The sequence below is a fragment of the Muscardinus avellanarius genome (assembly GCF_963383645.1).
Source record: "Muscardinus avellanarius genome assembly, chromosome: 6".
Lineage (NCBI taxonomy): Eukaryota > Metazoa > Chordata > Mammalia > Rodentia > Gliridae > Muscardinus > Muscardinus avellanarius.
In genome coordinates this window covers 106564329-106589367 of record NC_137791.1, presented here as the reverse complement: position 1 = coordinate 106589367, position 25039 = coordinate 106564329, and the positions used below count along the sequence as shown (strand labels likewise).

Genomic DNA, 25039 nt, shown 5'->3' with positions numbered 1-25039 from the left:
TCTATTAAAAATTCATTATTGGAAAAGCTGGGTATGGTAATACATGCTTATAATCCCAGCATTTGGGAGGCTGAGATGGGAGGATCACAGTTCAAGGACACCCTCAGCTACTTAGTGAGGCCCTTTGCAACTCAGTGAGACCTTGTTTCAAAATAAAGAATAAAGCCGGAGGAGCATGGTGGTGTATGCTTGTAATCCCCAGGCTTGGGAGGCGGAGACAGGAGGATTGTGCAGGTTCGAAGCCAGCCAGCCTCACTGGCTTAAGAGAATCTGTTTCCAAATAAAATATGCAAAATAGGTCTGGGAGTGTATCCCGGAGGAAGGGTTCCATCCTCAGTACCACCAAAAAATAAGAAAGAGAGAAAGAGAGAAAGAAGAAAGAAAGAAAGAAAGAAAGAAAGAAAGAAAGAGAGAGAGAGAGAGAGAGAGAGAGAAGAAAGAAATGAATGAATAAATATAGAAATATAGGGCTGGGGGTGTCGGTCGGAAGTAGAATTCCCTGGGCTCCATCCCCAGTAACACACACACCAAAAAAAAATTCATTATTGGTTCGCTAAAATATGGAACCAACCTAGGTGTCCATTAACAGAACATTATTAATGATATCTAAGTAAAATGCCAATGCCTCACCAGGCATGGTGGTGCACGCTTGTAATCCCTGCGCTTGGGAGGCAGAGACAGGAGGATCACGCTGGTTCGAAGCCAGCCTTGCTGGCTTAAGAAACCCTGTTTCCATATAAAATGTAAAATAGGTCTGGGAGTATAACCCGGAGATAGAAGGATTTCCAGGAACCCCATTACCACTAAAAAAAAAAAAAAAAAAAGCCAATACCTCTGCGTCTTCATCAAGTTGCAATTGCTTGGCGATGACTTCATCATTGAATGTGGAATCATTTGTAGTTTTCGAAGGCTATATTTCAAAGAATATCAGACAAGATCAGCACAAACCATAATCTAGAAGATACTTCTTGACTAGCGCTGATTAAAAACACTAATAAGAGATAAATGTATCAATAGCTGCAATCCACACCAGCAAGAAAGTTAAGCTTATGGCTACTCCCTGGCCACACCCAATTCCCTAACAAATAATATCCTACAGATACATGACTCTCATTCACTCTTATTTATATGTTCAAAGTTAATGACACACACACACACACACACACACACACACACACACACACACACACACACAGAGAAAAAGATTCATGTCTTATCCCTAAAAGTAGTCCGGAACAATGGCAAGCCAATATAGGAGAACCATTACATTTTCCTACACTAAAGAAATCAACCCACAATTTGGCAGCTCTATTTAACTCAAAGGACTACTTTCATAACAATCAATCCATATTTTATTTCCTATGTGGCCAGGAAAAGATGACTCTACCATGAGTCCAAGTATAGGTCAAAATGTAGCACAGGCGTGTTTTATTTATGAGGCGTGTATTTATGACCTCATTTGAGAACAAATTTATTGTCTAATTTTGTCTGGATGAGATCAATAGTAAAATGAGTTTGCATTCCAAGAATTCAATTTAAATTCTAAGAACTACCAGTTTTTCTAATGGTTTAAATAATTTGTTCCTTCTTTCAAATATAAAAAATATATACAATATTCTAAGACCAAAAAATTTTATACATAAAATTTATTTTCATTAACAAAACATACTGACCCATTTATCACATCCTAATTTTTCCTCTTATGAATTACCAATGAATGGGTATCATTCTTGAACCTTCTCGCCTGCATGCAGAACACTCACCTCTTTTCTTTTGCTTGCCACCATCTTCTTATCTGATCTTTGGACACTTCCAGTTCCAAAATAATCAAGAACTGAAGTTGGTGTCAGTTTTATTGGTGATAACGGTTTATTCTTCATCTTAGTGCTTTCTTCATTCTTTTTCGCATTTGACGTTCCAAGACAACTATTTGTAGAACGTCCATTCTCTTTTGATTTAGAGGCTGTTTTCTTACACATAAAGTCATCTTCTTCATCTTAAATGAAATATAACCAAATATTTCTTGATAAAATATCAATTCTAGTTACCTAGTCCTATACTAGGGATTGAACCCAGGGATTGATGCACACTAAACAAGCACTTGACCGCTGAGCTATATCCCCCACCCTAATTCTAATTATTTAAAGCATTCACTTCTTCCAGCTTTATAAAAAGAAAAATGCATGTAAGAGAGCTGGGAATGGTGGTACACACCTGTAATCCTAGTATTTGAGAGGCAGAGACAAGAGGATCATAAATTCACTGCCAGCCTCAGCATTTAGCAAGGCCCTCTCCAACTTAGTGAGACCCTGTTTTAAAATAAAAAATAAAATGGGTTGAAGGTATAGCTCAGAGGTAGAATTACCTGGGTTCAATCCCCAGTAACTAAAAAAAAAAAAAAAAAAAGCATATAGCTTTCAGATGCTAATAATTTTTCTTCCTATCTTCTGAATCCAAGAGTCATCCCTACATTTACCAATGGCAGGACTTTTATACACTATCTCCCCCAATTACTATTGTTGAGAGTCTCACTACCTCCTTAGGCGGTTCTTTGAACCTGCAATCCTCCTGTCCCAGTCTCCCAAGTACTGGGATTACAGATGTGTCACCATACCCAGCTGAAATTCTGTTTCAAAATAAAAGAGAGCTGTGGGTGTGGCTCAGAGGTAGTATACCTCTAGGTTCCATCTCTAGTGCCAAAGGAGATGGAGACCACCACAAAGAAAAGCATTTGGCCGTACTTTCTAACTGTACTTACACTGCAACTATAAACTTCATAATGCATAACTCTCATAGGTGCCTGGTTTTAAATGTAAAAAGTAACCTATTATTTAAGGCAAGAGTATAGTTGGCATCTCTGAAGATGCCAATTCCATTCCCTACAAGTTCATTTTCTCTAATAATTCACAGCTCAACCCACCCTTCGAAGGTCTCCATTAACCACAGATATATTTATCATATGACTGCACTCCTGGCTGTGACCACTTATACCAAAAGTGGTCACTCAATCAGTTTGCTGAACTAACATGTATAACCCAAGGTGTTAAGGGTTTACTCCTGTGTTCAATGAACCCGTTCTGTTTACTCTAAGTTAGAATTTTTTTCTTAACCTATAACCAAGTTTTTAATTAAAGCATACTTGACTTATTTTTAACTGTAGTTAGTCTACCTTTGAGCTTCAATTAAAAGTTTAGCCATAAGCATATCTGAGGCTTGAAACAACTAACAAATTTCAGTTCAACTGCATTTTTTTGTTTGTTTTGTTTTGTTTTGTTATTTGTGTTTTTGCAGGTCTGGGGACGGAACCCAGGGGCATTTGGCCTCCGAGCTACAACCCCTGCCCTATTTTGTATTCTTTATCTTGAAACAGGGTATCACTAAGTTGCAGAGGGCCTCAATAAGTAGCTGAGGCTGTCCATGAACCTCCATCCTCTGGTCTCAGCCTCCAGAATGCTGGGATTACAAGCATGCACCACCACACCCGGCCAACTGCATGTTAATTAAGAGTCAGCAAACTAGGGTCAGTCACTCCTATTTGCTCTCCCTACCAGACTACCAGTTCTTTGCCTCTTTGCCAGATATAGAAAAGGTATAGGATTCACAGTTTTACAAATCCTATGCAATGCTATCCGTGTTCCCTTTAAAACAGCCACACGAATCATTCAAAATTGTCCTAATAACCATTGAGAATATATTCTGAAACACCTTTCCTTTTCTCTAAAATAACATAATGAATTATCATCCTAAACTCAGGAATGTTTTATAACTGAGTTATTCTATTCCCCTAGACTCAGTTAGGCTATGGCATAACCCAGGAATACGTTCTAAGAAAAGCATCATTAGTTGATTACATCAGTTGTGCAAAACCAGAGAGTGCACATACACAAACCTAGATAGGCCAGCCTGCCACATACAAAGGCTGTATTATATACATGTGGTGTAGACTACTGCTCCTAGGGCCATAACAAATAAAACACAAGATTCAATCAAACACTAGAGAAAACGACGCAATTGGGAGATGCAGTAAACAGGCTGCTACTGCCGAACATGACACTGTTTTACACAATACATTTTACACAACCCCCCAATCCTTTATTGTAAGTGAAAGGCATACACTCTAAAATGATGATAAAAAGCATCGTTATAGAAAATACATAAGCCAGCAACATAGGTGCTTGTTATGATTATCAGGTATTCTGTTCTGTACATAACTGTACATGCTATACTTCTATGGCTGGCAGTATAGGAGGCTTGATTACATTAACATCACACAAACACTGGAGTAACGCAGAACATTTACATCAGCCACGATGTCACCAGGTAGTGGGAATTTTCCAGCAGCATTATAATCTATGGGACCACGGTCATTTATGCAGTCCCTCAGTGACTGAAAAATCATTACATGGCATGTGACTGTATTCTACTTTAGCAAACCCAAAGAGTATGCAAATTACCTTAAAAAGAAAACCAAAAGAGCTCTGCCTAAATCCTGGCTTTAAAAAAGAAAGGAAGAAAGAAAGGAGGAAGGAGAGAAAAAGAGAAAGGGAATGCTAAAACCTCTAAGAGTAGAAAACCAGTACATCTTCTCAGGTGATAATGGCAAGATTAAAAGAATAACCAGCATGTGTAAGATAAAACTTCTAATTTTATTATGCTAAGTTTAAGAATGTTTATTTGTCCCAGTACTTGGGCGGCTAAGACAGGAGAATCACAAGTGCGCAGCCAGCCTCAGCAATTTCTTGAGGCCCTCTGCAACTTAGTGAGACCCTGTTTCAAAATAAAATAATAAGCCGGGCGTGGTGGCGCACACTTGTAATCCCCATGTTTGGGAGGCGGAGACAGGAGGATCACAGAGGTTCGAAGTCAGCCTCGCTGGCTTAAGAGACCCTGTTTCCAAATAAAATATAAAATAGGTCTGGGAGTGTAGCCCGGAGCAGAAGGGTTCCATCCCCAGTACCACCAAAATAAAATAAAATAAAATAAAATAAAATAAAAACAATTGGGCTGGGGTTATAGCTCAGGAGAATGCTCCTGTGTTCCATCCCCAGTATCACACACACACACACACACACACACACACACACACACACACACACACAGCTTGGTTGAGTTCAACAAATATGCTCCTAGGCAGAAAGAAGTCCCTAAATGGAGAAAGAATAAAAATAAATTGTCTCTGTGAAATGACAATGGCCCTATTAGTTTTCAACCCACCTTAAAAATGCCCCAAATACAAATATTCCATTTCCAATGCACCTTGCTTTGCTAGCAATATGACAGAAAACCCCAGAACTAAGTGGATGAAATCAACTACTATAGGGGACAGACTACAAGCAAGGAAAGGCTTAAAAAAAATTAAGGAACTAATATAAGCTAAGCAACTAGGGACTAATATAAATAATATAAAATAATTAGGGACTAATATAAGTTAGGCAAGCTTAATACTGGCAGCAGACATAGAAATGTTATTTGTAATACAGTAAAACCTAAATTTATGTTCAACCATGTAACAGAATTTGACACAGCAAGAATTAATGTATATATTTATTGATTTAAGATATCCATGTTGGAGCTGTGGCACAGTGCTTGGCTTCTATCAGGGTATCACAAAAGAAAAATAATTAAGATATTCTTGTTTATTAAATGATGAAAGCAGGTGACTAAATAGCATGTTTTATGACGTATTTATATCTGAAGACACCAGATAACTTCTAAATTCACACTTTTTTTTTTTTTTTGGTGGTGGTACTGGGTTTCCTAGAAGCCCTTCTACCTCCGGGCTACACTCCGACCTATTTTACATTTTTATTTGGAAACAGGGTCTCCTAAGCCAGCGCGCGTGGCTGGCTTCAAACCTGCGCGATCTTCCTGTCTCTGCCTCCCAAGCGCGGGGATTACAAGCGTGCGCCACCACGCCTGGCTCACACTGATTTTTTAAAGAATTAAAAACATTAACATTAAATTAAGGTAATAACATTAAATTAAGGTAATTTTCATGTTCTCTTCGTGTCTCTTTCATCTAATATTTTACAACAAACTGACTACATTCCAGAAACGCTCCGCCCCCTTGGCTTTCAGAGACAGCACCTTCCCTTCCTCTCAGCAATCCTGCCACTGCTGCGTGTCGCTTGTCAGCGTTCTGCTTACGCCATCAGTCACAGAGCTCGTGGTACCCTTTATCTACTTACTATTAATAAGTGACCAGTACTGAGCACTAAACTGCATGCAGGCACTTTACAATGCACTCTCTTTAGCCACCGAGTCCTCTCTTAATACAGAGACCTGCATTTTCCACATTCCTAAGAAACACAACTAGGCTTACAATACATACTTCCAAAATTGAATGTTATTAGTTCAATATAACCTCCCCACCCCTTTCTTCAGTGAAGAGCAATGCTGTGCGATTCAGGCAAGTTCTTCCTTTCAAGTATGTCCCTGCAAGTTCTACAGATTTCCTTAACCCATCCTTTGACAGAGAATAAACATTTATCTACTTTTCCACATTCAGCATTTGAAGACTGCCCGCCCTCATTTCTTCCTTAGGCTCTCTTCCCTACAAATGATAAAACAGTTCCAACTCAATGCCGTTTCGGTTATCAGAAAGATTTCCATTTTTGCTTTTGTCTTTTTGTTATTTAGGAGGGGGGGTTAGGTGTGTGTGTGTGTGTGTGTGTGTGTGTGTGCATGTGTGTGCATGTTGGTGGTACTAAAGAGTGACCCTAGCAGTGTTCTACCACTGAGCTATAACCCAATCCATTTTATTTATTTACATTCTATTATTTTGTGGTACTGGAGATTGAACCTAGAAGCTTTGTGCCTCTCAGCTACACTTGCATCCCTATTTTATTTTTTAGCTTTTTATATACTTTTATTGGTTTATTACAGCCTTACAGTCTCACATCATAAAGTACTCCACAGTGCTAGTGACATTCATGTACACAGCATTTGGCGGGCTTTCCCCACTCCCTACCCAGTGCCCCTCCCCATATAGGTACTGAGACGTTGGTGCTCTCACATGCATGCGTGGAATGCGATGGACGTAATTTTTTCCTTGATCCCGATCCTCTCTGGTGCGCCCCCCTTCCCCTAGATCACCTCCCTGGTTCCACTAAAGTTTCTCCTCCATTATCTGAATACCTTCTGGTCTCTCAATTACACCTTAGCTTCCACATATTAGAGAAAACACATGACCCTTCACTTTCTGTGACTGGCTAATCTCACTAAACATAATGTTCTCCGGGTCCATCTATTTTTCTGCAAATGACATAATTTTGTTCTTTATTGCTGAACTGAATTCCATTGTGTCTATCCCACAGTTTTGTAATCTACTCATCTGTTGATGGCCATCTAGGTTGGTTCCATAATTTGGCTACTGTAAACTGTGCTGCTATGAACACTTATATGCCTCTATTACTGGAATTCTCTGATTTCAGTCCCTTTGGAAAGATACCAAATAAAAATATAAAAAACAAGTCTGGGAGTGTAGCCCGAAGAAGGGTTTCCAGGAACCCCAGTACCACCAAAATTAATTAATTAATTAAAATTTCAAATGCTTTCACTGTGTTAAGCAAAAATTATATATAAGGCCTCTTTTTTTCTGTTGATTACAAAATAAATAGCTCTCCATGCCCCTTAAAGTAGGAGCAACCCAACCCTAGTAAATACAGTTATGAAAAGAAAGAAGAGGGCAATTTTGGGGGACCCTTGCTTTGACAATTATTTAGTGCCTGCTTTCCAATTTGTGAACATCCCCATATTTCTCACAGTTATGAGAATAACTAACATGAAAAGAAAATTCATGCCAGGCATGGTGGGACATGCCTGTAATCCCAGTACTGGGAGGCTGAGGCAGGAGAATCACAAGTTTGAAGCCAGCCTCAACAACCTAACAAGGCCCTGTCGCCGTATAAAAACATAAAATAAAATAGAGCTGGGGATGTAGCTCAGAGATCGAGCGCCCCTGGAGTTCAAGGCCCAGCACTACACATACAACAAAAAATGTAAATTCATGATCCTAAGCATAGAGATATTTCTGACAAATATAGAGGATTCCATAACAAAATATGGTTTCCTTTAAGTCCCAGGCATATCTGAAGACATCCTATCGCCTTGCCTCGGTGAAACCAGAGAGCCTGAAGAAAGAGCAGTCCTGCAGTCTCTGTCAGTGACTGTTGAACTGTCTTAAAGCCCCTTTATCAAAGCTACGCTAATCCATTATGGAGAAAGAAGGCAAAAGGAACCAAGGATACAACTAGCTGCTTGCAAAGACACAGTCATTTGACAGGCATTGCTGTGACCATCCTTACCTCAAAGAAATGCTTCGCAATTCTACACACTGTGTAGAGCCCAAACATTCTTCTTCCAACATTTGTTCTTGTTTTCTAACAAGCTGAAATTTGTTTCTTCCTTGTCAGAAGCCACAGGCAAACTCTGTTCTCTTTTCCCCAGAAACTTATAATAAAATAATGATAAACAGATCTAAGGCAAATTTCTGAGAACTAGTTGAAAATCATGGGCAACTGAACACTCAAAACTTCCCTCCAGGATATTTGTCTCCTTATAAAAAGACCATCTGTTTTTATTTATAGGCAACATAATCTCAAATGTGGTAACAACAACCAAGTAAACTAGCATTATCTAACACAGAGCAGAGGAATTGCCTGGGAGAGAAGATTGCTTTGCCACTATGAGTTAGATACATTCATTTATTTAGAATGATAACAAATAAAACAGAAAGGATATAATGTGCAGGTCCATATAAAAATCTATTTAGAAGCCAAGAAGGAAACAAGAATCTAATTCTGGAGTTCATACTCCTGACAGCCTGGCCTTTCCAAATCAATCTCTGAATATCCTAATTCTATGATTTTCTCCCCTTTGGTCTGGAGCACATCAAAATCAAATTAATGTAGAGATCTCATTATAGAGATTAAATATAATTTACTTAGCAACTAGTCAAAAGCTAGAGAGAAATCCTGGGTATGTACAGTCTGTTTCTATGAAGTTTCTTTTAGTACTCCCTTGAATCAAAAACCTCATTTTGGTTTTGGAGGCAGAGAAAAGTTTAGGCATTTGTCAAGCCTTCATTAATATTTGTTAATTAAGTGGATAGAAAGAAAACTAAACAGCTAGGCGTGGTGGTGCACGCTTGTAATCCCAGCACTTGGGCGGCTGAGGCAGGAGGATCGCACAGGTTCAAAGCCTGCTTTGGCTACTGAGTGAGACCCTGTTTCCAAATAAAGTATAAAATAAATATGTCTGGGAGTACAGCCCAGAGGCAGAAAAGCCCCTAGGTTCCACCCCCAGTACAAAACACAAAAAGAGAAACTAAATAATCACCTTTGCTCATCTATGCATATGACCATTTAAAAAAAAATTTTTTTTTATACTGTGGATTGAACCCAGGGATGTTCTGTCTCGGGACTATACCTCCAGCCCTATTTTAATTTTGAGACAGGATCTAAGTTGTTGCGGCCAGCCTTGAACTTGCGATCCTCTTGTCTTGCCTCTTAAATCCTAGAATCACAGATATGCACCACTATGCCCAGCTAAAATAAACCTTCTGAGACTGCTCATCTTCAAGAAACCAGAGATCTCATGATTTATTAGTAATGAATCCTCTTACAATCAAATGGAATCCGTTATACTTTTAAAAGAAAACTATTTTATAACGTGTGGGGTATAGTGAAGTAGTCAAGTAACAATAATTAACAGAGCGAGGCATGGTGGTGGTGTACACTTGTAATCCATTATCTGAGAGGCTGAAGATTGCAGGTTCGAAGCCAAGCTCAGCAACTTAGTGAGGCTCTCAGTAATTTAGCAAGACCCTATTTCCAAATAAAAAATAAAATAGGTCTTGGGGTGTAGCCCAGAAGTGGAAAGCCCTTGGGTCCTATCCCCAGTACCACAAAACTGATAATAGTGACACTCACTAATAATAATAAATAAATAACAAAAAACATACATGCCAAGACCACTGGATCTCACAGAAAAAGAAAAATGAGAAAAGGACTTGGCAACTGGCCAAGTACATTATATAAAACTTATAATTCTATAGCATGAAAAGGGCAACCGAAGGAAACCTGACGGGCCAGATTCTGCAAAGCAATTCCCCATTTCTGTTTACACACTCCTTCCCCATACCAAGAGGAAGGAATGATGCCAAGTAAGAAAACACCTGCAATTGCTTTTTATTTTATATATATTTAGTACCGGGTATTGAACCGAGAGCCATCTACCTCCAAGCTGCACCCCCATTCCCACCCCTCTTTTTTTCTTTTTCAAACAGGGTCTTGATAAGTTGCGGAGGACCTCATTAAAGTTGCTGAGGCTGGCCTTGCGTCTGCAATCCTCCTGTCTCAGCCTCCTAAGCACTGGGATTACAGGTGTGCTTTGATAGCATTAATGACAATCCTATTTCCTTGGCTTCTGAAACACAGTCCTATGTATCTCAGACAGTTTCACAAGTGCCTGATGGCAAAGCACCTGTCACCAGAACAACACATTCTGCTCACTGTCCAAGACACTGCAGAACACAAGAATCCTTCCAGACAGTCAAGTGCTTCATTACTCACTCTGTCCTTTTTCAATCCTCCTCCCTCTCCATAAGCCCTAACATTCTTCAGGTCTTATAATATGGATTAGTGAAAGAGAACCGAAGCAAAAAGAACCGCAAGATGTGCACTGGCACATAAAACTGCTCAGAACTGCCAGTGACTCGACTCACCGCATAACATGGAACAAACCCCAGAGGTTAGAACAAAGGAGTGGAATCCTAACTGTCCAAAAGAAACAGAGATTCCCAACTAGGGAAGACAAACGTTAGTGACAAGACTGCAGTAATGCCACAAGCCGGGCAGCAGAGGTGTGTAGTATTCGACAGGAGCAGACAGAGATTCACTAAGAACACACAAAGGCCTGAAAACAGGGGCATTCTACCTCCAAGCTACAAAACCAGCCCCCTTTTCTTTACTATTTTTTTATTTTGAAATAGGGTCTCATTAGGTTGCCAAAGGTGGCCTTGAACCTGCAATCCTCCTGTCCCAAGAGCTTTAAGTACTGGGATTATTATAGGTCTGAGCCAACACTCCCAGCCATCTTCAAAAATTCGAACCTAAGTTTCTGCTATACAGAGTCTCAGTGTGCAGTTGTTGCTGTCATTACCACTGGTATTGGGGACTGAACCCAGGAGCATTCCATCTCTGACAAAAACCCCAGTCCTTTATGCTTACTTTGAAAGAGGGTCTTACTAAATTACGGAGGGTTGTTGTTGTTGTTGTTTACTGAGGGTTGTTATTATGATTATTTATTATTACTGATGATGGTGGTGGTGGTACTGGGGATCTAACCCAGGGACAGTCTATCTCTGATCTATATCCACAGCCCTTTTTAATTTTTATTTTAAAACAGAGTCTCATTAAGTTGCTAGGACTGTCCTCAAACTTGCGATCCTCCTGTCTCAGCCTCTCAAATACTGTGATTACTGGCATGTGCCACCAAGCCCAGCCTTAATTTTTAACAAGTATAATCAAATAGAATATACAATTCTTGGTTTCCTCTCCCTTCAAGAAAACTTTTTTTTTTTACACAAATCCCTAGTAATATTTTTGGCTATTATTTCCCCCCAAGTTAGAGGTCAATGACATTACCTGGTAACTTAAAAAACACAACCTCAATTCTTTCCCTATTTAACACCCACCAAATTGAAAGAGATACTATAGATAAGCAAATACGGCGACCTAACTGAGGGGATGGGAGGGGAAAGAGGGAAATTCTCTAATGTTCCTGAAGTACATTAACAAATATTTCAAAGTCAATCATTAAGCCAAACATGAGAAGGAGGGAGGGCAGGGAATAGGGCAGGAAGGGGGTAAGGGCGAACTGGGTGAACATGTATGCCTCCACCATCTTGTACTCCATTAAGATGTATGACTACAATGCACCAATAAAAAATTTTTTAAAAAAGAAACTGGGGGGATGGGGTACTGGGGTTCCAGGAAGCCCTTCTACCTCTGGGCTAAACTCCAGACCTATTTTTATATTTTTATTTGGAAACAGGGTCTCTTAAGCCAGCAAGGCTGGCTTCAAACCTGCGCTATCCTCCTGTCTCCGCCTCCCAAGCACAGGGATTACAAGCGTGCGCCGCCACGCCCGGCTAAAAAAAGAAATTTTAAGACCACTAACTGCCTCTGAAATTAGAAGCTCAATTACAATGACCAGTGATAATTCTCCAAACAGGAAAAAAGCCACCTCTCTAGATCTAAATGCAGCGCTGATGAAACTGCGTAATAAAGGTCATCTTTGGCAAACAAAACTCAAGGCCTTTCACTTCATTAAATAGCTCAAAGTAAATATATTTACCCAGTACAACAAGTATTTGGGTTTTTACCAACCTGGAAAAACATTTTATTAGAGTCAGTGGTTAGCTATGAAGATATTTATAAGCAATTCTTTCCTTTCCTGTAACTTAGGAGACCAATGTAGTGAAGTTAGTTTTAAAAATGAACAAATCCTAGAAGACAAATTTAATCAAAGTGATAGTGAAAAATCTGTAATGAAACCAAATGGTAAAACCTAAATGTCTGTATAATATATCCTGAAAGGCTGTACAATAATATATGCAAAAATATGTAAAATCTGTTAAGTTTCTAAATCTATTTTACACTGTATAAAAAGCATGATGCAATAGAAATAAAATGCAAGCCAGATAAGTAATTTTAGATTTTCTCATAGCCACATTACAAAAACAAAATGTCTGTAATTGCAGTACTTAGAGGAGTCTAAGACAGGAGGATCACAGGTTTTCAGCCAGCCTCAGCAACTCAAAGAGGCCTCAGCAGCTTAGTAAGACCTTGTTTCAAAACAAAATAAATAAAATATAACTAGAGGTATAGCTCAGAGGTAGAATGCCTCTCTCTAGATTCCACCTCCAGCACCTACCAAAAATATTAATTTAAAAAACCTAAACAAGTAAAATTAATTTTACCAATGTTTTAACTAACTAAATATAACCAAGCTGTTATCATTTCAATCAGTTTCTAAAACATAACTTTTTTTGTATAAATTCTTAGAAATCTTTTTTTTTTTTTTTTTTTGTGACACGGGATTGAACCCACCATGGTCATTCTATTCCCAAGCTACTCTGAACCAAATTTTATTTCTTATTTGAAAACAGGGTCTCACTAGGTTGATGAGTCTCCCCACTTACTAAGACTACTTACTAAGACCAAGATGCAATCCTCCTATCTCAACCTCCCAAATACTGGGATTACAAGCATTTACCACCACACCCATCTTAAAATAAGTTTTATTGTGTATATTTAAGGTACACAACATGTTATGTGACATGTAGACAGTCAAATGGTTACTATAGTGAAACAAATTAACTTGTCCATCATATCACAGGTATCCATCCATTTTTTTTAATTTTGTGGTAAGAGTTGCTAAAATCTCATTTAGCAAGAATCCCAAATACAATTTTACTATATAGAGTATAGAGTCTTCTTTCTCTCTCTCTCTCTCTCTCTCTCTCTCTCTCTCTCCTCCTCCTCCTCCTCCTCCTTCTCTCTCTCTCTCTCTCTCTCTCTCTACACACACACACACACACACACACACACACACACACAGACTCATGAATACTACTGCTGCTAGCTTGTAACCTCTGATTTATATCTTCCCATTTCCTCCCTCCATTCTACTACTGATTATCAGTTTTCTCCGGATATTTGATTTTCTTTTATAAATTTCCACAGGTAGGGAGATCATGCCATATGTTTCTTCTGTGCCTGGCTCATTTCACAAGGATAATGTCCTCAGGTAACAAATGGCAGTATCACCTTCTTTCAGAAAAAGCTGAAGATCCTATTGTATACAAACATAACTTCTGTATTCACGCCTTGGATTTTGGATATTCGGGTCATTTCCCAAACCTGAATATTGTGTATAATGGGACAATGAACGTGGCAGTGCAGATTAACTTCACAAGGTGGTAGTTTCATTTCCTTTGAAATGAAAGGTTCAGTGACAGCCTCAGCTACTTAGTAAGGCCCTCCACAATTTAGTGAGACCCTGTTTCAAAATAAAAATAAAAAAATAGGGCTGAGGGTGTAGCTTAGATGTAGAATGCCCCTGGGTTTAATCCCTAGTACTGAAAAAAAAAAAGAAAATAACATTAAAAAATTCCTCTACTGAAATAAAGAGTCCAGTATTAAAGAAAATCTCCTATCAGCGCAACTGTCTGACCCTTTTGTGTACTTGAAATCACAAGACAATCAGGTGAAGGCCACACTGTCCACACACGGCCGTTTCCAGGGTGCCATTGCGAAGTCAGATGACACCACCTCCAGTTACATAATGCTGCATCTGTGTTCATTACTCCTCCACACAGTCAAACTTCACAAGGGGCTGATCCAAAGCAGAGGGCCTCAAAGAGTGTATGTGCAGAACTAAGTTGCAAGTGTCATAAGACAACACATTATCTTACTAAAAATAGTCTCAAAATATGTTCACATCATTGACTTTTTGCTTTGATCAATCTGAACAACTTCATCAATAAATGTCTCATACATACGAACGTCCTACGGGCTTTAGTGTTATTTTTTTCTTTCCTTTTCAATGCCCAGTAGAACACGTGCAGGTCCTGGCTTGACCCTGGCATATATATTACGCCATATTATTCTGGTTATGTTCTCCTCTAAGAGTTAACAATGCTACAATCAAGATGACTTAACTAAATTACCTCGGTTTTTTCTCTAGGATGACAAACTCAGAGAACCTCATATAAGAGAATACTATCGATGAAAAAATTATTTACATTATGAAATTTAAGATTAACAATTACTTATAAATGCCTTTTTCTCTTTGGTCTTTACCAAAATTAAAAGTTTAAGTACAAAACAATTGTTTTTACAATGCTAAAGTCTTTTCTGTCAGGAGGGACATAAGCAGTTCAAGTCACATCCGTGCTAAATTATAAATCACAAGTATGGCTGAGCGGCCTGGGAGGCTGTGACAAGAGGATGGCAAGGTCAAGGTCATACCGAACTTAATAACAAAATAACCTGATCCTGTCTTAAAAGAAAAATGTTTCAAGTGCTGGGGATGTAGTTCAGTGGTAGAGTACCCCAAGATCAATCCCCTGGGTCACTAACACACACATATGAATAATCACCTCATGTTATGACTTTAGCATATAAGATTAAAAAAACATATGTCAAGCCAGGCGTGGTGGCGCACGCTTGTAATCCCCATGCTTGGGAGGCGGAGACAGGAGGATCACGCAGGTATGAAGCCAGCCGTGCTGGCTTAAGAGACCCTGTTTCCAAATAAAAATATAAAAAATAGGTCTCTGGGAGTGTAGCCCAGAGGTAGAAGCGTTTCCAAGAACCCCAGTACCACCAAAATAAAATAAAATAAAATAAAAACTTATGTCAAAAGTCATTCTAAAATAACCCCTAATATTTCTATATGTATGATTTAAGAAAACATATGATTGAATATAATGCACTTTTTTTTTTTTTTTTTTTGGTGGTACTGGGGTTCCTGGAAGCCCTTCTACCTCCGGGCTACACTCCCAGACCTATTTTTACATTTTTATTTGGAAACAGGGTCTCCTAAACCAGCGCACGCAGCTGGCTTCGAACCTGGGTGATCCTCCTGTCTCTGCCTCCCAATCGCGGGGATTACAAGCGTGCGCCACCACGCCCGACTGAATATAATGCACTTTTAAAAAATTAGCCAGGCATGGTGGCGCACGCTTGTAATCCCCACACTTGGGAGGCAGAGACAGGAGGATCGCGCAGGTTCGAAGCCAGCCGCGTGCGCTGGCTTAGGAGACCCTGTTTCCAAATAAAATTGTAAAAATAGGTCTGGGAGTGTAGCCCGGATGTAGAAGGGCTTCTGGAGGATCACACAGGTTTCAAAATCAGCCTCAACTACTTAGTGAGGCTCTTGGCAACTTAGTGAAACCCTGTTTCCAAATAAAACATAAAATAGGGCTGGGAGTATAGCCTGGAGGTAGAAAGCCCCTGGGTTCCGCCCCCAGTAGCACAAAAAAATAAAAATTAAAAATACATAGCCAGGCATGATAGCACACAATTGTAATTCTACTACTTGGGAGGCTAAGACAGGAGGATCTCAGGTTCAAGGCCAGCCTCAGCAACTATGCAAAACCCTCAGCAACTCAGCAATATGTTAATTAAAAAATAAAAATGACTTAGGGGTGTAACTCAAAAGGTAGAATGCCTCTTCTGAGTTCAATCTCCAGTATCAAAAAAAATTCCACTATTAATTGGCTCTTTAACACACAGAAAATGCTAACAATTATATCGTTTCTCTGATAAATATAACTCAAAGCAAGAAAGGCAATAGAAATATCAATATATCACAATATCAAAGGAGGCACAATTACACATGAATAAAAAGCTCCCGAACATAACACACACTGTATCTCTCAAAAAATCTAAACATAATCAGTAGTGTTCTTACCTGTTTCTGAAATGTATGTGACAGGATCCTGCCGTAAAATTTTACCAGTTTTAGAAGATAGTGGCAATTTTTCTGATTGTTTTTTGGCATTTTTTATTTGCAGTGTCTCCTCTGATTCTGAATCTGTATGTGAGAGGAAAATAAAACAAAACTTTAAAAATAAATAGTTTAAGCCAGGTGTGGTGGCGCACGCTTGTTATCCCAGCATTCGGGAGGCTGAGACCAAAGGATCGCGGTTCGTGGACAGCCTCAGCTACTTAGTGAGGCCCTCCGCAACTCAATGAGACCCTGTTTCAAAATAAAGAATAAAAAATAGGGCAGGGGGTATAGCTCAGAGGTCAAATGCCCTTGGGTTTCATCCCCAGACCCACAATAAATAAATAAATAAATAAATAAATAAATAAATAAATAAATAAATAAAGTTTACGTGTGTGTGCGTGTATATATACACACTTCTTTTTTTTGTGTGTGTGGAAACGAGGCTAGAAGCCAGGGGCCAGCCCTATTTTTTTATTCTTTATTTTGGAAAAAAGTCGCACTATGTGCAGAGGGCCTCACTAGTAGGCAGGGTGTGGTGCCACATGCTTGTAACACCACACCCTGCCTTTTTGGTTTTTTTGTTTGTTTGGGGTTTTTTTTTGTATTTTTTCGTGGTACTAGGGGTAGACCCAGAGGCTTTCTACCTCTGGGCTATACTCCCAGCCCTATTTTATATTTTATTTGGAAACAGGGTCTCACTAAGTTGCTGATAGCTTCACTAAGTAACTGAGGCTAGCTTCAAACCAGTGTGATCCTCCTGTCTCAGCCTCCCAAGCGTGGGGATTATAAGCGTGCGCCACCACGCCCGGCATCTTTCTTTTTTTTTTTAACAGCATCTCCCTAGGTTGATTAGTCTCACTACTTGCTGAGATCATCCTGTCTCCACCTCCCAAGTATTGGGATTACAGGCATGCGTGTATATATGTATGTGTATGTATGTATATATATATATATTTTTTTTTTCCCCTTCCCCCTTATACTGGGGATGGGACCTAGGGGCATTCTACCTCTAAGCTACACCCAAGCCCTATTTTTTATTCTTTCTTTCGAAACAGGGGCTCAGAGAGTTGTATAGGGCCTCACTAAGTAGCTGAGGCTATCCGCGGTGATCCTCCTGTCTCAGCCTCCCAAATGCTGGGATTACAAGCGTGCTCCACCATGCCCAGAGTGAAATATTATATTTTAAGTGGCTATTACAGCCAGGCCTGGGAGTGCACACCTGTAATCCCAGTATACAGGAGGCTGAGACAGGAGGTTCACAGGTTTGTGGCCAGCCTCAGTAACCTACCAAGACCCTCAGCAACATAGTGAGATTCTGTTTCAAAATTTAAAAGGAGAGCTGGGGATGTAACTCAGAGGTATAATGCCCCTAGGTTCAACCCCAGAACTACAAATAATAATAACAACAACAACAACAACAAACTATATACTCAAAAGTCTTTGAAACACAAAAAATAATTTCATATCTTTGATATAAAAATCAATAGTCTTGCCAGGCGTGGAGGCGCACGCCTGTAATCCCCGCGCTTGGGAGGCGGAGACAGGAGAATCGCGCAGGTTCAAAGCCAGCCTTGCTGGCTTAAGAGACCCTGTTTCCAAATAAAAATATAAAATAGGTCTGGGAGAGTAGCCTGGAGGTAGAAGGGTTTCCAGGAACCCCAGTACCAACAACAACAACCAAAAAAAAATCAACAATCGCCTCAGCCGGGCGTGGTGGCCCACACTTATAATCCCAGCATTTGGGAGGCACCTTGTTTCAAAATAAAGAATTAAAAAAAAAAAAAAATAGCCCTTGGGGAGTAGCTCGGAGGTAGAATGCCCTTAGGTTCCATTCCCAATACCACCAAAAAAAAAAAAAAAATCAATAGTCTCCCTGTACGGGGAAAGAACTGGGGGAGGCCTACCAAGTGCCACGTGCATGAATGCCACGACCATTATGAACTGTATTATGAGGTGACACTCTAAAGCACCAATAAAAGTAAAAAAATTAAATAAAATCAATCTTCTGGGGTTTTTTTTTTGGTGGTACTGGGGTTCCTGGAAGCCCTTCTACCTCCAGGCTACACTCCCAGACCTATTTTATATTTTTATTTGGAAACAGGGTCTCTTAAGCCAGCACAGCTGGCTTTGAACCAGCGCGATCCTCCTGTCTCTGCCTCCCAAGCGCGGGGATTACAAGCGCGTGCCACCACGCCCGGCCTTAAATAAAATCAATATTCTAAGTCAATCCTTTTCAGATTCAATTTTCAAGAACCTCAGCTCAAAAAAAATTAATTTTTTTTTTTTTTTTTTTTTTTTTTTTGCCGGTCTGGGATGTAACCCAGGGGCATTCAACCTCCGATCTACACCCCCTGCCCTATTTTTTATTCTTTATTTGGAAACCGGGTCTCACTGAGTTGCAGAGGGCCTCACTAGGTAGCTGAGGCTGTCCGCGAACCGCAATCCTCTGGTCTCAGCCTCCGGAATGCTGGGACTAAAAACGTGCACCATCACGCCCGCCCGGCAATTTTAATTTTTTTAGACAGGAGATTGTGCAGGTTCAAAGCCAGCCACACTGGCTTAAGAGACCCTGTTTCCAAATAAAAATATAAAAAACAATAGGTCTGGTAGTGTAGCCCGGAGGTAGAAGGGCTTCCAGGAACCTCAGTATCACCAAAATAAAAAAGTAAAAAGGGCTGGGGATGTAGCTCAGAGGTAGAATGTCCCTGGGTTCAATCCTCGGTAAATGGAAGGAAGGAAGGAAGGAAATTAAAAAATATATATAGTCAGGCATGTTGTTGCACGCTTATAATCCCAGCATTCAGGAGGCTGAGCCTGGAGGATCACGATTCGTGGACAGCCTCAACTACTTAGTGAGGCCCTCTACAACTTAGTGAGACCCTGTTTCAAATTAAAGAATAAAAAATAGGGCAGAGGGTGTAGCTAGAAGGTTGAATGCCCCTGGGTTCCATCCTCAGACCCGCAAAAAAAAAAAAAAAAAAATATATATATATATATATAAAATATATATATATATATAAAATGAGTCTAGTAAGTTCTGCCATTACATAAAATTCTTTGACAGAGTGGCACTTGCCTATATCCCAGCAATCAAGACTAGTGGGAGGATCACTTGCATTCAGGAATTCAAGATCAGCCTACACAACATAGTAAGACCCCCATTTCAAAAAATAATGAAATTCAGCAGGGCCTGGTGGTGCACGCTTGTAATCCCCGTGCTTGGGAGGCTGAGACAGGAGGATCGCACGGGTTCGAAGCCAGCCTCAGCTACTTAGTGAGGCTCTCAGCAACTTAGTGAGACCCTGTTTCCAAATAAAATATAAAAAAGGTATGGGAGTATAGCTCGGAGGTAGAAAGCCTCTGGGTCCCACCCCCAGTACCACAAAAAAAAAAAAAAAATGAAATTCATATATACACTTTTTTTTTTTTGCAGTATTAGGGATGAACCCGGGGGCATTCTACCTCTGAGCTATACCTCCAGCCCTATTTTTTATTCTTTATTTTGAAAGACGCCTCACTAAGTCACGGAGGGCCTCACTAAGTAGCAGAGGCTGACTGTAACCCTGCACTCTTCCTGTCTCAGCCTACCAAGTACTGAGATTATAAACATGCGCCACCCCCACCCAGCTAGTTATAAAAATTTTTAAAACTACTTGAGGCCGGGTGTGTTGGCACACACTTGTAATCCAAGCATTTGGGAGGCTGAGACAGGAGGATCGCAGTTCGCAGATAACCCCAACTACTCCATACATAGTGAGGCCCTCTGCAACTCAGTGAATCCCTGTTTCAAAATAAGGAATAAGGCGGGCGTGGTGGCGCACGCTTGTAATCCCCGCGCTTGGGAGGCAGAGACAGGAGGATCGCGCAGGTTCGAAGCCAGCCGCACGCGCTGGCTTAGGAGACCCTGTTTCCAAATATAAAAAATGTAAAAAGAGGTCTGGGAGTGTAGCCCGGAGGTAGAAGGGCTTCCAGGAACCCCAGTACCACCAAAAAAAATAATAATAATAATAATAAGGAATAAAAAATAGGGCTGGGGGTGTAGCTCAGAAGTAAAAAGCCCCTGGGTTCCATCCCCAATGCCACAAAAAATAAATCAATAAAACTCTACTTGAGCAGAGAGCCCTATTCTCACAGTACCTCTTAATATCACAGAGAACTGTATGTAACAGAACATCAGTTTAGAAAACACTGTTCTAAGGGATATGAAACAATTTTAACACTTTAAAGATCTCAGAAGTAATATTACCTGAATCATAGATGATCCTCTTTTTCTTTGGTTGTTTTTGTTTGGATACATCCGCTTTACAAGAGCTATTTACCTAAAATAAAAAGTCATAGTATAATAAGAAGACAAGTCTATATAAAGTATTCCTGTTTTCCTCACTAGACTTGGGCTTCATAGTTCTCAACCAGAAACAATTCTACCCCCATGGCAACATCTGTCAGTGTCTAGAGACTTCCAGAGATGCCACCAAACATGACAATGCACAGGACATTCCCCACCATAAAGAACCGTGTGAGCCAAATGTTAATAATGCTCTTGTTAGACTAAAGAATAAGCCACATATTAATTGTATCCGGATGGAAAAGAAAGAATTATCGAAAAAGCTCTATTACTATTCAGCTCCACGACATCACAAGGTCCTGTAGTTAGGATCCTGACCGATATATTAAAGGCATGGTTGTCAGGGTACTACTGGGAGGTAGTGGAAGCTTAAAGACGTGGGACCCACTGGGAGGTCGGCAGTTCACTGTAGGAGCGCCCTGAGGTGGACTGGGGACTCTGGCTCCTTCCTCTTCACTGCCTGGACATAAGGTGAGCATTTTTGCTCTACCATACAGTCCTCCCATGATGTATGCTATCTCACCAAAGTTCTAAAGCAATGGGTCCAACCAATCACAGACAGGGAAACTCCAAAACTCTGAGCCAAAATGAACCTTTTCTTTTTAGAAGTTGATTATATCAGGTACTTTGTTATGGTAATGGAAAGCTGAGTAACAAAGCAAGTGCTTCCTAAAAATAAAAAATAAACATTACGCTGACCAAGCACAGCAGTGTGCACTTATAATCTCAGTACTTGGGAGGCTGAGATAGGAAGACTGCAGGTTTAAGGACAGCCTAATCAGCATAGAGAGCTTTAGCAACTTAGTGAGACTGTTTTGGGGTTTTTGTGTTTTGTTGCAGGTACTGGGGAATGAACCTGGAGCATTCTACCTCCAAGCTACAGCTACACCCCCAGCCCTATCTTTTTATTCTTTTTTTTTCCCCACAGTACTGAGGATGGAATCCAGGGGGCATTCTACCTCTGAGTTATACCCCGACCCTACTTTTTATTCTTTATTTTGAAACAGGGTCTCACTGAGTTGCAAAGGACCTCACTAAGAGTAGCTGAGGCTGTCTTCAAACCACAATCCTCCTGTCTCAGCCTCCCAAATGCTGGGTTTACAAGTGTGCACCACCATACCCAGCAATAAAGGCATTTCTTTTTTCTTTTTTTTTTTTTTTTCTTGGTGATACTGGGGTTTCTGGAAATCCGTCTACCTCCAGGCTACACTCCTAGACCTATTTTTTTTTTCTCCACCTCCCAAGTGTGGGTATTACAAGGGTGCGCCACCATGCCCGGCAATAAAGGCATTTTAGATACACAAAGACATATAGAATCTGTCATCAACAGAACTGTACAATCAGAAATTCTAAAGAAATTCTTCAGGTTCAAAGAAAACAATATTAAATAAAAACTCAGAGCTTAGATAAAAAATGAACAGCAGAAATGGCAAATATGTAGGTAAGTTAAAAAGAGCACTATTTCAATCCAGGCGTGGTGGCTCACGCTTGTAATCCCACCATTTGAGAGACTGAGAGAGGAGGACTGCGGTTCATTGACAACTTCAACTACTACTTAGTGAGGCCCTTTGCAACTCAGTGAGACCCTGTTTCAAAATAAAGAATAAAAAAATAGCGCTGGGGGTGTAGTTGGAGGTAGTTCCATTCTCAGTACTGCAAAGAAAAAAAAGAAAAAAGCACTATTTCTCTTTCCTTTAAAACACATATGTTTGTTAACTGCAAAATTACATTCAACTGTGAAGCACTGCCATGTGCGGGCACACGAGACAACTAGAGCAGAGAATGGGGTGACAGATCATTAGTGAGGATGCAACATCCTTACACTTTACATAAAATGGAACAATATTAATTCAAATACACTATTGTAGCCATTGACACTTTTCATAGCAACATTATACTGAACTTCTCTGAGGCCCAAGGGGCACTAGGAAAAGAAGAAGCTTTCCTGCACAGCTTTACTCACCTAGGACAGAGGATCACATCTCTGTAAATAAAGCTTCATCTTAAAATGCAAAGTTTTAACTACCAAAACAGGCTCCGTCTCTACATCAACAAGGAAAAACAAGCCACAAATCTATTAGGTTAATTTAATTAGAAATAAGCAACAGCCTTATTCCTTTTCTTCTTCCTCTACTGAGCTGAAATCTGTATTTACTCAAAGGTCCCAACATATCAAGTCTAGGAACAGAGCTTATTTAACATTTCATACAATGCAAACTTATATTTAGAAAACTGACCTTGATTTCCTTTATTCCTTTCTTTGCTTTTAAAGTTTCTTCGGGCTTTGTTTTCTCATTTTTCTTTCCTGTTTCACTTACAAGTTTTTTCCCGCTTGGTATAACTCCAAAGAATTTCCTAATGTCCTGAAAGCCAAACAGAAGACTCCTAAGTATCAGCTGTATAAAATTCTACTTTTAACTGTAAAATGAGACAGCTTCACTCACACACAGGTTCACCCTGAGTAAATTATCCGTATCAAGATAGTTCAGTATGTGCAGCGGCATTCCTTTTATGTACAAGAGCTACCTGATAAGATCACTGCATTAAAAACAATGTGCCAGCCGGGCTTGGTGGCGCTCGCCTATAATCCCAGTACTTAGGAGGCTGAGACACAAGGACCGCAGATTCAAGGACCGCCTCAGCAAGTTCAAAGGCTCTCATCAAACTAGCAAGACCCTGTTTCAAATTGAGAAGAAAAAAATATTGGGTATGGGGTTGTAGCTCAGAAGCAGAATGCTCCCGAGTTCAATCCCCAATAATCCCCCCCCAAAAAAATATGTGCCTAATGAAATGTAGTATTACTTCTCATAATCTGGCCAAAAATAGGGCGAAATTAAGCAAGTAAATGTTAATGACACCACAATTATAATGGGAAGGTAGCAGGTCACTGCACATACAGGCACATACATATCCCAAGCAGGGAAGACAAACACTTGAAAAACATGATCCTGCCGGGCGTGGTGGCGCACGCTTGTGATCCCCGCGCTTGGGAGGCGGAGACAGGAGGATCGCACAGGTTCGAAGCCAGCCGCGCTGGCTTAAGAGACCCTGTTTCCAAATAAAAATATAAAATATGTCTGGGAGTATAGCCCGGAGGTAGAAGGGCCTCCAGGAACCCAGTACCACAAAATAAATAAATAAATAAATAAATAAATAAATAAATAAATAAATGATCCTTATCCACAGGATTTACACTTCAGTTTGAGAAAAGAGAACTCTCACAACCCTGGTCATTTTTAGTAACCAAGAACCTTGAAATTATTTTCCTTTTCCTCAAATTATGAAGAAAACAAGAAAACATTCTGATGTTCAACACAATATACTCTTAAGTTATTCTATCCCACTGTTTAACTATAGAATTCAAGTTAATCATACTGAAACTTCAAAATATAACTTATAATGAAAAAGCACTCGCCTTTCTTATCCCTTGCACATTCACTCTTCCCTACCATTCTAGAATGTGAAGAAAGTATGGCATAGAAGGACCCCAGAATCAGCGTACTCTGGTTTGAGTCTGTGCTCCAGAGCTTTCTACCTGTGACACAGGGCAAGTTAATTTATCTAGTTTCACATAAGTGGGACTAATACCTGAACATTATGAGGATTTATTATTCACCTATGACAATTCTGTCTCAATAAAGTTTCCCTTTATTTCTTTTTTTTGTTTTGTTTTTTGTTTATTTGTTTTGTTTTGTTTTGTTTTTGGTGGTACTGGGGTTCCTGGAAACCCTTCTACCTCCAGGCTACACTCCCAGACCTATTTTATACTTTTTTTTTTTTTGGAAACAGGGTCTCTTACGCCAGCGCGGCTGGCTTCGAACCTGTGCGATCCTCCTGTCTCCGCCTCCCAAGCGCGGGGATTACAAGCGTGCGCCACCACGCCCGGCTTCCCTTTATTTCTGAACTACTATCCCATCAGATCACTGAAACATCTCCATTTATAAATTCTGCGTATAGGCAATGATGTAAGGAATTCAAAATAATTAGAAGAACTAAGATCATTGTTGTGTGTTTTTATGTGTGGTACTAGGTATTGAACCCAGGGGTATTCTACCTCTAAGCTACATCCCCAGCCCTCTTTACTTTTTATTTCAAAACAAGTCTTACTAAATTGCTGCGGTTCTTACTAGACTGCTGAGGCTGACCTCGAACTTGCAATCCTCCTGTCTC

At 40.0% G+C, this 25039-nt stretch overlaps 1 protein-coding gene across 1 annotated transcript in view; it reads right to left on the bottom strand.

Annotated features, from left to right (window-relative positions):
• Positions 1 to 25039, bottom strand: part of RFC1 (replication factor C subunit 1) — a gene marked incomplete at both ends in the record, with an annotated part of 74392 nt that overhangs the window by 39947 nt on the left and 9406 nt on the right. Inside the window, 5 exons of the mRNA XM_080697255.1 lie at positions 833 to 910; positions 1764 to 1996; positions 16486 to 16608; positions 20771 to 20843; positions 23107 to 23232. Of these exons, the coding sequence (XP_080553381.1) occupies positions 833 to 910; positions 1764 to 1996; positions 16486 to 16608; positions 20771 to 20843; positions 23107 to 23232 (633 nt within the window). The remainder of the gene's footprint in view (positions 1 to 832; positions 911 to 1763; positions 1997 to 16485; positions 16609 to 20770; positions 20844 to 23106; positions 23233 to 25039) is intronic.